The 14900-nt window shown below is 36.7% G+C and overlaps 1 protein-coding gene across 3 annotated transcripts in view; it reads right to left on the reverse strand.

The window, feature by feature from the left end:
• The window catches only part of Prepl (prolyl endopeptidase like), a 36911-nt gene that overhangs the window by 9445 nt on the left and 12566 nt on the right, over positions 1-14900 (reverse strand). For 2 of the 3 annotated variants that reach the window (XM_070025503.1, XM_070025505.1), the window contains 7 exons: positions 14688-14754; positions 13973-14179; positions 11640-11775; positions 7810-8026; positions 7092-7277; positions 5126-5323; positions 758-933 (listed from right to left, as the gene is read on the reverse strand). In XM_070025503.1, coding sequence (XP_069881604.1) covers positions 758-933; positions 5126-5323; positions 7092-7277; positions 7810-8026; positions 11640-11775; positions 13973-14179; positions 14688-14754 — 1187 coding nt within the window. The remainder of the gene's footprint in view (positions 1-757; positions 934-5125; positions 5324-7091; positions 7278-7809; positions 8027-11639; positions 11776-13972; positions 14180-14687; positions 14755-14900) is intronic. The other variant, XM_070025504.1, reaches the window with a different exon arrangement.

Consider the following 14900-nt stretch of genomic DNA (forward strand, 5'->3'; position numbering starts at 1 on the left):
GCGTGTTTCAGTTTACGAGCAGAGGAACCAACATCCAGTTCTATTCCCTAATCTGGCGATACATGTGTGAGTCAGGAGCACACTGGAGTAAGGAGATGATGCCTAAGCTGAGTTGTAAAGGAATAATTTAAGTTTCCAGAAAGGCGTGAAAAGAGAGCATAGTGTATGCAAGAGGAAGAAGGTAAGAGGAAGTCACACAGGAGAGGACTGATGACAGATAGCACCACAGAGATCAGTGAGACACCACAGAGATCAGTAGACCTTTAAATTACTTTACCTACCAATTTTGTTCTGGATATAGGGAAGTACAGAAGACCTTAAGCAGAAACAAATTTGTATTTGTGTTTTGAAAATGGTTTAAACAGGAGTTAAGCTAGAGAAAACCCTGAACTAGCCAAGCACGGTGGCCTATACCTACAATCCCAGCACCTGGAGGCTGAGTTTGAGGCTAGCGTGGGCTATGTAGGAAGACCCTGCCTCAAAAAAAAAAAAAAATCTAAATTTAGGAGAATCAATAAATAATAATGTAAATAAGTACAAAGACTTCAACATTTATTCAAAATTCCTAGAAGTCTACCCTTTTGCTCTTCAGATAGACTCATTTGTTAACTGAATGAAGTTGTATCAGCACAGGATTAGGAATATAGACAGCCAATAAATACAAGTAAGGAAATAAGCTTTTGCCTCAATGCATTGTTATTCTGATTTGCCACAATGTTCAAGCACTCATATGCCAGGCAAAATTGTGTTGACTCACCTCACATGGCAATATGCTAATATCCATCCATCATCCACCAAGACCCGCCTCTCAGGTCTGAAGTTCATTTTCAGATCTATTCCATAAGCTCCATATACATGTACCAAGAGAGGCTTCTTCTGTAAATCCTCAGAGTCCGTTTTGTGGAAAATAGTCATTGGCACTAATTTTCCATCCTGGAAACAAGGAATTATTATGCATGTTTTTTTTTTTCCTTCTGTTTTCCTGAAGTACTAGGGATTGAACCCAGGATCTTGCACATTAGACAAATACTCTACCACTGAGCTACATTCCAGGCTAAGAAATACCTTCCTAGACAGTTTACTTCTAAATTAAAATGCACTGAAGTACACTTCCCCTGTTATGAAATCACTGTTAGTGAATATAAACTTGAAAGAGTTATAGTCTGTAAAAATACATCAGAATTCTTGTTTCTGACTGCCTTGCCAACCTATAATACTAGCTGGAAAAGAGAAGCGTGACTAGCTTAAAAATATCCATTTTATTAAATACAGCTTTTGATAAGAGTAAAGTGACTTTTTGAAAATTTTTTTGGCGAGTCCTGCAGCTTGAACTCTGGGCCTCAGCGCTACTTCTGAGCTCTTTTTGCTCAAGGCTAATATTCTACCACTTGAGCCACAGTGCCACTTCTGTTTTTTTCAGAGTAGTTTATTGGAGACCTTTCTGCCTGATCTGCTTCTAATGGTGATCCTCAGATCTCAATCTCCTGAGTAGCTAGGCTGACAGGCATAAGCCACTGGTACCCAGCTTAAAGTGATTTTTTTTTTGCCAGTCCTGGGACTTGAACTCAGGGCCTGGGTTCTGTCCCCAAGCCTCTTTGTACTTAAGGCTAGTGCTCTACCACTTGAGCCACAGCGTCACTTCTAGCTTTTCCTGAGTGGTTTATTGAGATAAGAGTCTCATGAGCTTTTCTGCCCAGGTTAGCTTCGAATCCAGTCCTCAGATCTCAGCCTCCCAGCCTCCCGAGTACCTAGGATTATACCAGTGGCGCCCTGCAAAGTGACTTTTAAAAAGCATTCATTACTCAGCATTACTTTAAATTTTCTCTTTCAGGTCAAGCCAAAATGCATATTAAGATCAGAAATTCTACTATAGAATTATCTTAGTGCCTATTTAAACTTTTCAACTGTGAATATTTAAAACTATGCTGAGGAAAGAGTTCCCTTCTTGTATATCTATCCTTTAGTCCCAGAATTCACAACCACCAGGACCTGAAATCTCTCACTGACTTATTAATATACTCACAATCTTGTGAAAGGCTTATTTAACTTTACTAATTTTTTAAAGAATAGCTTAAGTAAATTTCATAAAGTTCTACAGTTAAATTGTTTTTATGCCTCTTAGTTATTTCCTAATGTAGCTTAAATTCATCTGTCCAGGTTAATGAAACTAGATACTTTCTGGACAGATAAAATACAGATAAGCAAACCACATTTTGTTCTTCTTTTCATAGACAAAGGGTGAAGAAGTTGCCTTTCACTGTGTTTTAAAACAAAACACAATAAAATGGTACTAATTTAGTAGAATAAAGTCACTCTTCCTCATTTTTTCCATTTATATTTTGATAATTTCATTTGGGAAAATAAATGGAGACAAAAAAGGTTGGGAGTGTATCTCCTGCTCATTCTTAATGTACCCAACTTACTATGACAGAAAAAGTAAATTTTCACTTCTCAGTAAGATGCATTCTTATAAAAGTTGATTTCTATAAAACAAGCTTGGTCTTTTCATCCCCGACTCTAGCCTGATTTCAATTACAGGATTAGGAAAAATGTGCTGGTTGCAACCTTGTGCAAAGAGGAGGTAAAGATGGTAGCTAGTCCTGTGGTGGTCAAGGTCAGAATTTGGTAATCTGCCTGTGGCAATGGACAGCAGGTTCCTTTCCTGATGCTTGAGGATCCATTGCTCTCCAAGTACAGAAGTCAACTCTTCTTTCAATTTGGGGAACAAAACTTGGTAGATCACTATAATCACATTTTTTTTTTTTTTGCAAAAGTCAACAAAATACAAAATATGTGATTTCATGACTCGATAAACAATTATGTTCCTATTTTTCTTCCTTCCTTCCTTCCTTCCTTCCTTCCTTCCTTCCTTCCTTCCTTCCTTCCTTCCTTCCTTCCTTCCTTCCTTCCTTCCTTCCTCCCTTTTTCATTCTTTCTGCTGGTAGTAGAACTCAGGTCCAGCTTTTTTTTTTTTTTGGTCAGTCCTGGGGCTTGAACTCAGGCCATTGTCCCTGAGCTTCTTTTGTTCAAACCACTTTAGCTACTACACCACTTCTGGCTTTTTCTGTTTATGTGGTATAGAGGAATTGAACCCAGAGCTTCATGCATGCTAGGCAAGCATTCTACCACTAAGCCACATTCCCAGCCACTACTTAGGTTTTTCACACAAAACTAACATTCTAGCATTTGAACTATAGCTTCACGTCCATGTTTTTTTTTTCCCTAAGAGGTGGAATAAATGGGACTGAAACATAATATTTTAAACTTTATTTTGCATTTGTCCTAAGATATATGTATTGCCCTTCAATTACAAAAATCAGTATTTGCTTAAAGATAGTAACATGTGAAATTACTAATATATGCTAAAAAATCTAAAAATTCAAGGCTACAGTTAATATATATTAGATTCTCTGAACAAGTTTGAAGATTCCTTTTTTTTTTTTTTTTTTGGTCAGTCGTGGGACTTGAAAACTCTGGGTGGCCTGGGTCCTGTCCCTCAGCTCTTCAGCTCAAGTCAAGTACTCTACCACTTGAGCCACAGCGCCACTTTGGGTTTTCTGGTGGTTAACTGGGGATAAGAGTCTTAAAGACTTTCCTGCCCTGGCTGGCTTGAACCAATATCCTCAGATATCAGTCTACTGAGTAGCTAGGATTACAGTCATGAGCCACTGCTGCCCCACTGAAGATTCCTTTTTTAATTTTTGTCTTTTAGTTGCTACTGTAATGGTGATGTACAGAGGGGTTACAATTACGTAAGTCCAGGTAATGAGTACATTTCTTTTGGACAATGTCACCCTTTCCTTCACTCTCCCCAGTTTTTCCCTCTTGTTCCCACTCACAAGTGGTACTATGGTTCATTTTTGAAAAAAGTGACTAGCGAGTACCACTGCATTTGCTCACCCTTTGTTAAATTTTAGATTCTGTATACTGAGTAGACTTAGAGTATGGGATATCAGTTATTTCCTCATCTCCCTGGCAATCTACAACTTGGCCCAAATTTAGGGTCTCTGCATGAGATTCCCTGTCTCCTTTCTAGCTTATTCTCAACCATCTTAAAAACCTTTAAGACTCTTAAAAAATAGCATATATTAGCTGTACAAGGGATTTCATGGACATTTCCACACATGTGTACAATGTATTCCAATGAACTCCCACCCATGATTCTCCCTTTCTCTCATTCCCCTTCCTCATGTAATTGCAAAAAATTTCTGTAGCTGGGCGCCAGTGGCACATGCCTGTATACCTAGCTACTCAGGAGGCTGAGATCAGAGGATTGAAGTTCAAAACCAGCCCAGGCAGAAAAGGCTGTGAGACTCTTATCTCCAATTAACTACCAGAAAACTGAAAGTGGTACTGTGGCTCAAGTGATAATGTGCTTGCTTTGAGCTAAAGAGCTCAGGGATGGTGCCCAGGCCAAGTTCAAGCCCCATTACTACCAACAACAAAAATTTCTTTAATACATTTTCATATTTGCCAACAATCTATTTTGACAATATTTATCATTTTTCACCTTTGTTATTTAACTCAATTAAAAAAATTTAGGGCTTGAAATGTGGCTTAGTAGTAGAGTGCTTGCCCAGCATGTATGAAGCCCTGGGTTTTATTCCTCAATACCACATAAACAGAAAAAGCTGGATGTGGCCCTGTGGTTCAAGTGGTAGAGTGCTAGCCTTGAACAAAAGAAGCTCAGGGACAGTGCCCATGCACTGAGTTCAAGCCCTGGGACTGGCAAAAAACAAAACAAAACAAAAAACAACCAAACATAAACATGGGAAATAAAGGGCTTGAGGTAATATTATTAATAATATATATTATATATATGTAATAATATGTGTTTTTGAATCCATGTGTAATATATGGATTTTAAAGTTAAAAAGGCTGGAGGTATGGCTCCATGGCAGGACACCAGTTTAGCAAGTGCAAAGCCCTTGTACTTAGTACCAAAAAAAAATCCACACGACCGACAAAAAAAAAAAAAAAAAAATCCATATATTCCCTATAATTATTTAGGCCTTACTGTAGTACAAGGGATCCATTTCAGAAAATGGTGCTAATATAATCTCAACAGCTGCATAGTTTGATTTCAGTGGCTGGGAGTTAGAAGTAGAGATTACAAAAGACCTACCTTACTTTTGGCTTCTAGACGTAGAACACGACTAGTCTTTGTGATTGGGTCTTCATGTCCAGTTTCTTCAAACAATTTGCCTTCTGCAAACTTGTAGGTATAATATTTGGGAGGTCGTATTGGAGAGCAAAGCTGAAAGGGGCAGTTCTTCGGGTCAGAATTTGTATCCATTATGAATCCACAGGCCCAAGGAGGGAGCTGAAGAAATGAAACAATTATTTCCACTCTTCTTCTAGATGCTAAGTATCAGTGATTAAATTTCTGAAATTGCTCCAAACAAGATGATGTGGATATCTAGTTTACTTTACTCTTTCCATATGGTGACATATTTAAAGATTACTTATTTCATCACAATAAAATATATTTTAAGCAAGCAAATAAAATTCTACATTAATGACGATTAAGCAAGAGAAGTATATGTGAAACACATTTATCAGGACTCTAGATGTACGTGAAAATTTTTTTTAACACAATAGTTTATTTTGGGGTATAAACTTGGGCGATGAAATAACCAAGTGGTTAAGAACAAATGAACAGAAATTCCCATTCCCAGTTGTAAATAGCTCTAAGATCTCTGATCTCAAAGAACGTGAAATCCTCAGGTGTGTTTTGAATCATTTCCTCACCAGTCCTTAGTCTACTGCCTGGACAGCCTAGTGATGAGTGCTGGTAGTCTGGGCTACAAATGGCTCAGCAGCACCAAAGCATTTACAATTTGTTTCTAACTTTAGCTTCCAGGCTAACCATTGTGCAGAACAAAACCTTTCCAGGCATATCTACTCTGAGAGACTCATAGCTATTATGCTTAAGATTCTTAACTGTAAGAAAAAAGAAAGGAATCAAAATTTATTCTCTCAGAGCAGCAGGGTCCAACTTCAAGTTTCCCACTAATATCCCACTTACACCTTTTTAAAAACTCTGGTAAGCAGGTTGGCAGTGTTAGAAAAAGTACAGAGGGTCACAACATCAAAAGAAAATTGCCTTCTGAATAGTTGTGGAAAGAGCAAATTCCTTAGAAAATCAGAGGTCTTGGCACAGCTCTTGGGCACTACTGAAAAGGGTAGAGAGAGATGTGTACATCAAGAGTACACCATTTCTCCTCCAGAGACTAGAGCCAAGACTGGAGTTTGCTCACCAAGCAAATTTCTTCTAATTATTCCAAGAGTCTACCTATAGGAAACACCAGTTACACACATTTCCAATGTTTCTGTAAGAGTTCCTCAAGTGTTCTCCTCAGGTTGAGGATTATTTTAAAGAACTAAGCATTCGTGCCTATGAGTGGGCCATGACTGTGATCTGACTATTTTAGTCTACATGTTGGATACTAGGCATGTGCCAACAAATCTTACATCTTGCTTTTGAAATGGAGTCTCATGGACTTTTTTTCCTGGGCTGGTCTGGAACTATAATCATCCCCATCATGGATTCCCATGTAGCTTAGATGACCTACACATGCCACTATGTTCAGCCATTTCAGCCACTGATAGCACCAACCAGTCAGCCTGTAAGCAGACAGTGGAGACCACTGAAAGAGACCAATCTTTATGTGCTATGGATTCAGATACAAGCATGTGACAGAAGCCAGTGTATATGACTACTGTTTTACTGAGGATGTGAGTTGGGAGAGGGCAGCCAGTGGTTGGGCACTAGCTGCCAAAGAGGCCTGAGTTATGGCCATACTTAATATTGTGAAGTAGAAAGCACAATACAATACAACAGTCTTTAACTCTACTTATGAAGTCCACACTATCAGACAGTAGTTTAAGTAAAACAGTATTAAACTCATGGTCACCAAAGGAACTTAAAACTAAAACTGATGAAGAGCCAATAAGCCACATGACATTTAAATTAAATTCTTAAGAAAAATGTACAATACTATTCTGAATTTGATGTTCTGTTAGCTAAACTGTGTATGTGTTTAGATTCATATTCTTTAGATTCATATTCTTTTGAAAATTAGACATACCTTTAGAGACCGAACTGAATCATCAGCCAGACCAATTACATTAACATAAAGGAGATTGCTGTGCTTCAGGAAGAGAACACAGTGATCCTTAAACATGTCCAAGTCAATAACTTTGGTATTTTTCTTCATTGTGAAAAATAAATCCCAGTTCATAATAGCAGGGGTATCTGCTGCTGTTCTCATCAGCTGTGTGGGAACAAAACAAGAAGACATGTAGGTAAACACAGAAATAAAACTGTACTATAGTGTTCAGTGTTCATTATTAGTGGCTAGGTGTTACTATATGAAGACCTAGCTGAAAAGATTACATCTGTACCAAGGGTAAGGTGTGAACAAAGCCCAGGCTAGCCTACTGCAAGGTGAATCAGTGTAGTGCTTAGCTGACAGCCAACTGGTGAACTTCTGAATGAAACAACTAACTCCAGGGAACAATGGATACATCGGCTGTGCCTGCCTGAAGTCAATCCAAACTGCCAACTCCAAAAAGAATTGGTTTATAGGTTCTTTCTTTTAAAAGTTAACAGTTTGCCTTTAAAATATATAATTGGAATAGTGTATGTTTCATTTCCCAATCATTTAGGCATAGTTAGAAGAGGGAGAGCATTAGCTATAAGGGAGGAAAAATGGAATTGATGATGTACAGGAAGGTAGCACTAATGGTAGTAAGGGAAGTATGACATTTCCAAACAGTATAAAAGGGATGAGAACCTAGAATTACCTTGAATTCTGTAGGCTCTCCAACATTAGTGAGAATGTACAATTCATCATCTCTGTGTTCAACATAGTAGAGGACGCCGGGTATTCGCTTCTGGAGAAGTACTGGTGGGTCCCAGGGGCTCAGGCCATCTATCAACCACACTTCAGAAGTGGTCTTGTTCATAATGTTAATGGTGAGGAAACGACTATCCTTTGTAAGATAAAGGAAAACAAAATAGCTACACAGAGAGAAAGAAAGAAAGGCAGACATCAGAGCCATGAGATCTCAGTAAATTTCAAATGTGTTCTACCTTGTTAGTACCTCAGAGGCGGTTTTACCTTGTTAATTACAGTACCTCAGAGGTGGTTTCTATGCATGTTAGCTTATAACATGGAGAGAAAATTAAAAATTTCCTTAGTGAATATTAAAAATTTTTTAAATATTATTTTTCTCATTCTCCTTCCAGATATTAGAAATTATTTTCCGTACCATTTTTATCATGTTTTTCAAATGTACACAGAAGTGAAAATAACTGTAAAGCGAACCCCAGCTGCTACCACATAGATTCCATTACTGCTAATAGTTTGACATATGTTCTTTATCACCTGTCTGTGTATCCATCTTTATTTGTATGTATGGCAAGGTAAACACTAAAGACATATATCACTTAATTACTAGATTATGACTAGATTATGAGCTTTCTGCTAAGGGGAAATAAAGTCTCCAGAGGAGATGAACAATAATAGAAAAGAAAAAAAGACTATTCTTATTTTGTTTTTTTCTCTGTATACATGCTGAATTACTTTTTTTATACTTTTCTCATGATTTTTTACAAGAAACTAGGACATGAGGTAGAAAACTATCCACAGTCTCAGTAATCTAGTTTAATAACATGATCTTTTTCCCTTTTTCCTTCTAAGGTTTCTTTATATTTCATGTGTATCTTTAAGTAAATATAGATGCAATTTTGGTTCTGTACTTATTTCACATATTAATATATAATATAATGTAAGACTGTAATATTTTATTAATGCCTTTTATTTCAGCTTTCTAAGTCTAAGCTCATTATACTTGGGGATTCTATGAAATCCTTTTAAAACATGCTGGCTTTTATCTAATATCCTATCAAGTTGAATTAGTATGACTCTTAAATTTTTACTTATTATTTTGACAGTTAAAAGGGCTTCTTAGGGCAGTCTACAACTTGAGCCACGCCCTTGAACCTTTTGTACTTCAGTTATTTTTCAGGAAGTGCCTCATACAGTCTGAGGCTGACTTCAGACTAATCCTCTTGCCTTTGCCCTTTGACTCTTAGAGCTGAATGATAGGCCTAGGTCACCATTGCTAGCTTACTGGTTGACTTTTTTTTTTTTTTGCTCTGTCATGGGGCCTGAACTCTGGGCCTGGGCGCTGTCCCTCAGCTCTTCAGCTCAAGGCTAGTGCTCTACCACTTGAGCCATAGCGCCACTTCTGGCTTTTTCTGTTTATATGGTGCTGAGGAATCCAACCCAGGGCCTCATAAATGCAAGGCAAGCACTCTACCACTGAGCCACCTTCCCAGTCCCGATTTTTTGTCTTGGATGAACTTGAACTGTCACATGTCTTCATCTCTGCTTCACAAGTAGCTAGGATTATATGCATGTGCCACCATGCCTGATTAAAAACATATACTTTCAGACTTCATTATATGAACATACATGGTTGTGAACCTATGCTTGTTTAGATAACAAACCCCAATTTCCCACTCTGTAGTTATACTGGATATGTAAATGGTTAGCTTGAAATGCTTTGCATGGATTTTAAGTTTCCATAAATACATTTAGAGAAGTATACTCAATCAGTATGAAAGAGACCTGGAACTAAGACATAAACCATGAGAGACATTTGGAATTATTAGTTTATTATCCAATCTTTTTTTTTTTTTTTTTCAAGTCTATTATGGGTCTGGCTGTTGTCCCTGAGCTTTTCTGCTTAAGGTTAACATTAAACACCGCCAACCCCCCCCCCCCCCCCCCCCGCCTCCACCCTTTGAGCCACAGCGCCACTTCTAGTTTTCTGGTGGTTAACTGGAGATAAGAGTCTCATGGCCTTTCCTGCCTAGGTTGGCTTCAAATGCGTGATCCTCAGATCTCAGCCTCTTGGGTAGCTAGGATTACAGACATGAGCCTCCAGCACCCAGCTTTATTATCTAATCTTTAAACAAACTATGTGAAATATTATTACTTATAGAAGTTGAACAAGAAATAGCTTATCCAAGATTAATCATACAATCTGTTGAGGAAATAAAATTAAAACCCTTGTCAAGAGTAGAATGGCTCATTTCAAGTGATGCCTCTTACTTAAAGACAGGTTCAGTTAGCACAAAGGAAGAGCAGCAGACAAAGAGTTAGAAGGTGCTTATATTGCTAGTTACTAGCACTACAGTTCTTGGAAAGTATAACTATCTGGACCTCAGCATAGTTACTCCTAATGCATTACAGGTGTAACTCTAAAATTCTTTTTGAACTTTCTAAGATGTCAAGTGATTAAGGCAGTTTTGTATATTTAAGGCTATTCTAAACCTGTTTCACTGGGATCTTAAGAGGTTTGTATGACCAGTCTTCAGAGGCCAGGGCCTTCTTTCCTAATTTGGTCCTGTTCCTGGTACTAGTGGTTATAGTGCCACACTGTAAATTGTATAGTGAACTGCATTTGTTTCAGGAATAAAAATTAAGGAAAGAGGGAATGGTTTTGATCAATCAGTAACTTAAATATCTGAAAGTGGGAGAAAATGTACTGATCATTAAAAATATGCTAGTGGGCATCCTCCCCTGGGACTAATTTTGGAGACATACTATAAAAATAACAGTCATTATATAACTAAAACTACTGAAGTACCAGAAACAAAGATGATGGAGAACATGGCTAGTGAGGGCTCCTTCTAGCCATACCTGTAACAATAATTTTTGCAAAATCAGGTAGTCCAGACAGACTAACAGGACTAAATAAACAAATTATTAAGTCAGTTTGGCAAACTTTCCCTGTGCCTTATTTCTATAAGTTTCAATAATGTATTATCTCCTGATCTCCATTTCTCATTATAAACTTGGGATGGTCCAAGATTTTCTTTAAGGTCTTTCTCAGCTTTAAGATTTTTAAGAAATGATAGGGTTGTTTTTTTGTTCTGGGCATCAACTTTATAGTCATAATTTTGGAATGGAATTCCATATTTTTTCTTGCAAAATATATTGACATTGTGTAAACTACACTGTTAAATGATGTATGAGGTGATAGGATCTTGGTAGCAAGGGAAAATTTATTTTTCACAAGCCATTTAGAAAAATATCTGTGGGTAAAATCAAGGGATTTTGCCAGATAAATTTACTACTACTTCTTCTCAAGCCTAGTGAAGTGGAAACACAAGCATAAACCCTGGAGATTACAAGGAATTAGAAAGAATTAGCTTTAAGAAAGAATTACTAAAGTACTGGGCAAAGAAAAATTTAATAGGCATGATGGCTGAAAGCAAAACAATTTAAAATGCAAATAATTTTAGTTGTAACTTAGAATTACAATTGCTATATGGCAGCCCTATTAAATGTTTAATTTACAATTCCTTTTATGTGTCATAGTTGAGACTGAATGTTACTTAGTAATTTAGCATTTTCAGCGTAATGATATATTTGTGTTTACTCTGGAGTTTGAGATGAAGAGATTAATTTAGAACATAAGCAACTAATCAAAGAATTTTGCTCTACCCTTATTATACCTGGTTCCATATAAAATCAACATTTCAAATCAATTAAGACCAGCACTTTAAATAATCAGAGAAATATTCTGAAGAAAATGATTTAATTGTGTTATTTTAGTACCTTGGATCTTTTTCTGTGTAAAAACGCTCATTACGTTTGTTATCACCAAACGTGGCTCGATACACATCATGACAGCGAAGGTTCCTCTGGAAAGTGTAGAATAAAACATCTTCATCTTCCTCATCTTTTACCCACTCTGAAAGAAAGTAATTAGAAGAATTAGATATAGCCAGTAAATAGTTTTTTTTTTCCTTTTCAAAGGCACAGCATATTCTAGTTTTGAATGCCAAGGAGAAGACATGTGCAAGCCAATCCTGGGAAATCTAAATATAACACAGGCTTGATTATTACTAACCTGTGTCATACATAAGCCAGAGAGCTTTCCAGAAAAACAAAATATCACTTAATTAGTTCCAAGTCTTCAAGCAGCTAGCCTCAAGCTATTCAAGTTTCTAAGTAAGAGATAAGCCTTCAGTATATTGGAAAGACATTGGAACGGTCACTTTTGCTTTAGGAGATTATGAATTATGTTTAAATCTACATGATCCTGAAGAAACATATCACTTTTAGTTATTATAAAGGTGATATACAGAGGGGTGACAGTTATATAAGTCAGGTAATGAGTATATTTCTTTTGGAACAGTGTCAACCCCCTCCCTCATTTTTGCATCACTTTCATGTGTCAATCTTCTCTGTCTATGTTCAAGTAATAGGATACATCAAAACTACCAACTAATTTTTTTATTTTTTTTTGGTCAGTTGTGGGGCCTGGGTGCTGTCCTTGAGTTCTTTTGCTCAAGGCTGGTGCTCTACCATTTTGAGCCACAGATCTACTTCTGGTTTCCTGGTGGTTAATTAGAGATTAAAATCTCATGGATTTTCCTGTTAGGGCTGGTGGTGAAACATGATCCTCAGATCTCAGCCTCCTGAGTAGCTAGGATTACAGGTGTGAACCACCAGTGCCCAGCTAATCAAGTACATTTTAATGCTGTTCCTTGAATTCACTACAACTTCTTAACAGAAGTTTACATACAATTACATCATGACTGCCACCTGGCTGACAGTGATTGTAAACCACCATTGTATAATTTACAACCTGATTTTAGAAGTTAAAATGCACATAATGTATTTCTTAGAATCCAATAGGTAAATTATAATTTCAGTTAATTGCAAAAGCATCTAAACAATGAGGAAAAGTATAGTAATGAAGAGTTTAAAGTGCTACTCAATAATAAATGATGTATTTTATAGTTGGTTCTATTACTGAAAATGTCAAAATTTCCATTGATGACTAAGTCAGCTTAATGCATTCCAAAGTTTCAGTGACTTTAGCAGTCTGTCACAATAGCTGTAAGATAATACATATTAAACAACAACCACAAAACAAAATACCAAGTTTAAAGTTGAATGAGATGAGGTTTATTTACAATTTAATTCTACACAACAAACTGGCAAAAGCAAGTGATTAATATATATTATACAACCAGGATTCTGATTATAACTTAAAAACAAACAAACAGGAGCCCTTTTGTTTTAATTTGTTATTCAGAGAGGGTCTCCTGCTTTTGCCCAGCTAGTCTAAGACCTTGATTTTTTTAATCTGACTCCCAGGTGGCTGAGATCACAGATGTGTGATCTCAGCTTGTTTTCTAAGTCAGAGTCTCTGTGATTTCTTTTTTTCCAATCCTGGGGCTTGAACTCAGGGTCTGGGCACTGTCCCTGAGCTTGTTTTGTTCAAGGCTAGCACTCTACCACTTGAACCACAGCACTACTTCTGCCTTTTTCTGTGTATGTGGTACTGAAGGATCAAACCTTGGGCTTCATGCATGCTAGGCAAGCACTCTACCACTAGGCCACATTCCCAGACCTATGAATTTTGTTGTTTTTAAACGAGTTTCTGTAATTTTTGCCTGAGTTAGCCTTGAATCATAATGATCCAATCTTTGCTTCCCAAGTTGCTGGTATTATAGGAATGTGTGCAGCCACTAAAACCCTTAAGTCTAACCATATATGCACACACACACACACACACACACACACACACACACACACACACACACACACACACACAGAGAGAGAGAGAGAGAGAGAGAGAGAGAGAGAGATAGATCTGTGGTCCACAGGGAGAACATACATTAGGCATTCACTTTCCCCTTCACTTACATGGGCAAAAAAAAGTTTCAAAAGTGTGAACATTTCTCTTAGTGTTGCCTTTAAGACAAGGAAGGGGGGCGGGAGATCGGAATGGATGGGAAGGGGAAACAAAGGAGGAGGTAACAATGCTTGATAAGAAAGTACTCATTACTTTGCCCATGTAATTATAACCCCTCACAATTAAAAATAAATGCCTAAAAAATAAAAAAGACACAAGTATATTTTGGTTGGTGACTTACCCAAACTAGACACATTTGGGAAAGAAGCTTCCATTACAGGCTGATCACTAAGTTTTATAACTACACAGGTAGATGCTTCAGATTCTTCAGTTCTTATCTTGGCAGCCACATATTTTTCATCTGGAGCAACTCTGATACAGTCAATGAAGGGCTGGTCTAATTTAAGTTCTTCCAAGTTGAATAAAACTTCATAATTATCACTGTCTGCTGCATAAAGAAAAGTGTGGGAAAAAAATCACAAAAATATACATAATATAAAAACTATTTAATATTTAAAATTAAAATTCCCCCTCTATCAAAGAACATATTCTACTTTCATTCAATAATGACAACAAACATAAACTGGCATTAGTTATTTAATAATATTCTATGCATTTGATACTATTCTATGCACTAACCAAGATATTGTTTGATTGTATTATAGTGTAGTCTACTATCAGAGCTTAAAAAGTAAGAGAATACAAATAGCACTGAATAATTTATGTGGTGTGCCAGGTGTACTACCATCTCAATTTCCACTCTCCTTGATAAACGCCTGCCAAATTTTAAGTGTAGCTATTAAATATGTTTTAAACAAACTCAGATACTTAAAAAAAATTCAGAAATAATCTTTAGAAAAGACTTCTTTATCTTTGAGAAATTACTATTAAATACCATATAAAAATTGTAAAACATCAAAAATCAGAGACTCTTGAAGAAAAAAACCATGATATACCTTCCTCATCTTTGGACCGAACCAAGCAACAGCCTTCTTGATAATAAACAAAACCACCATGCTTAATCTGACAATGAAAAGAAACATGATTTACTTAATAGCAATTTAACTGCTTAAGGATCTGAATGCTTCAAATAAAAAAAATCATCTTTTATAATAAGAAGATCTGCTTAAGTATATGAATGAACATATATGAAATATAAAATCATCACT

This window comes from Dipodomys merriami, unplaced genomic scaffold (genome assembly GCF_024711535.1).
Source record: "Dipodomys merriami isolate MVZ:Mamm:240054 unplaced genomic scaffold, mDipMer1.0.p SCAF_17, whole genome shotgun sequence".
In the NCBI taxonomy this organism is placed as follows: Eukaryota; Metazoa; Chordata; class Mammalia; order Rodentia; family Heteromyidae; genus Dipodomys; species Dipodomys merriami.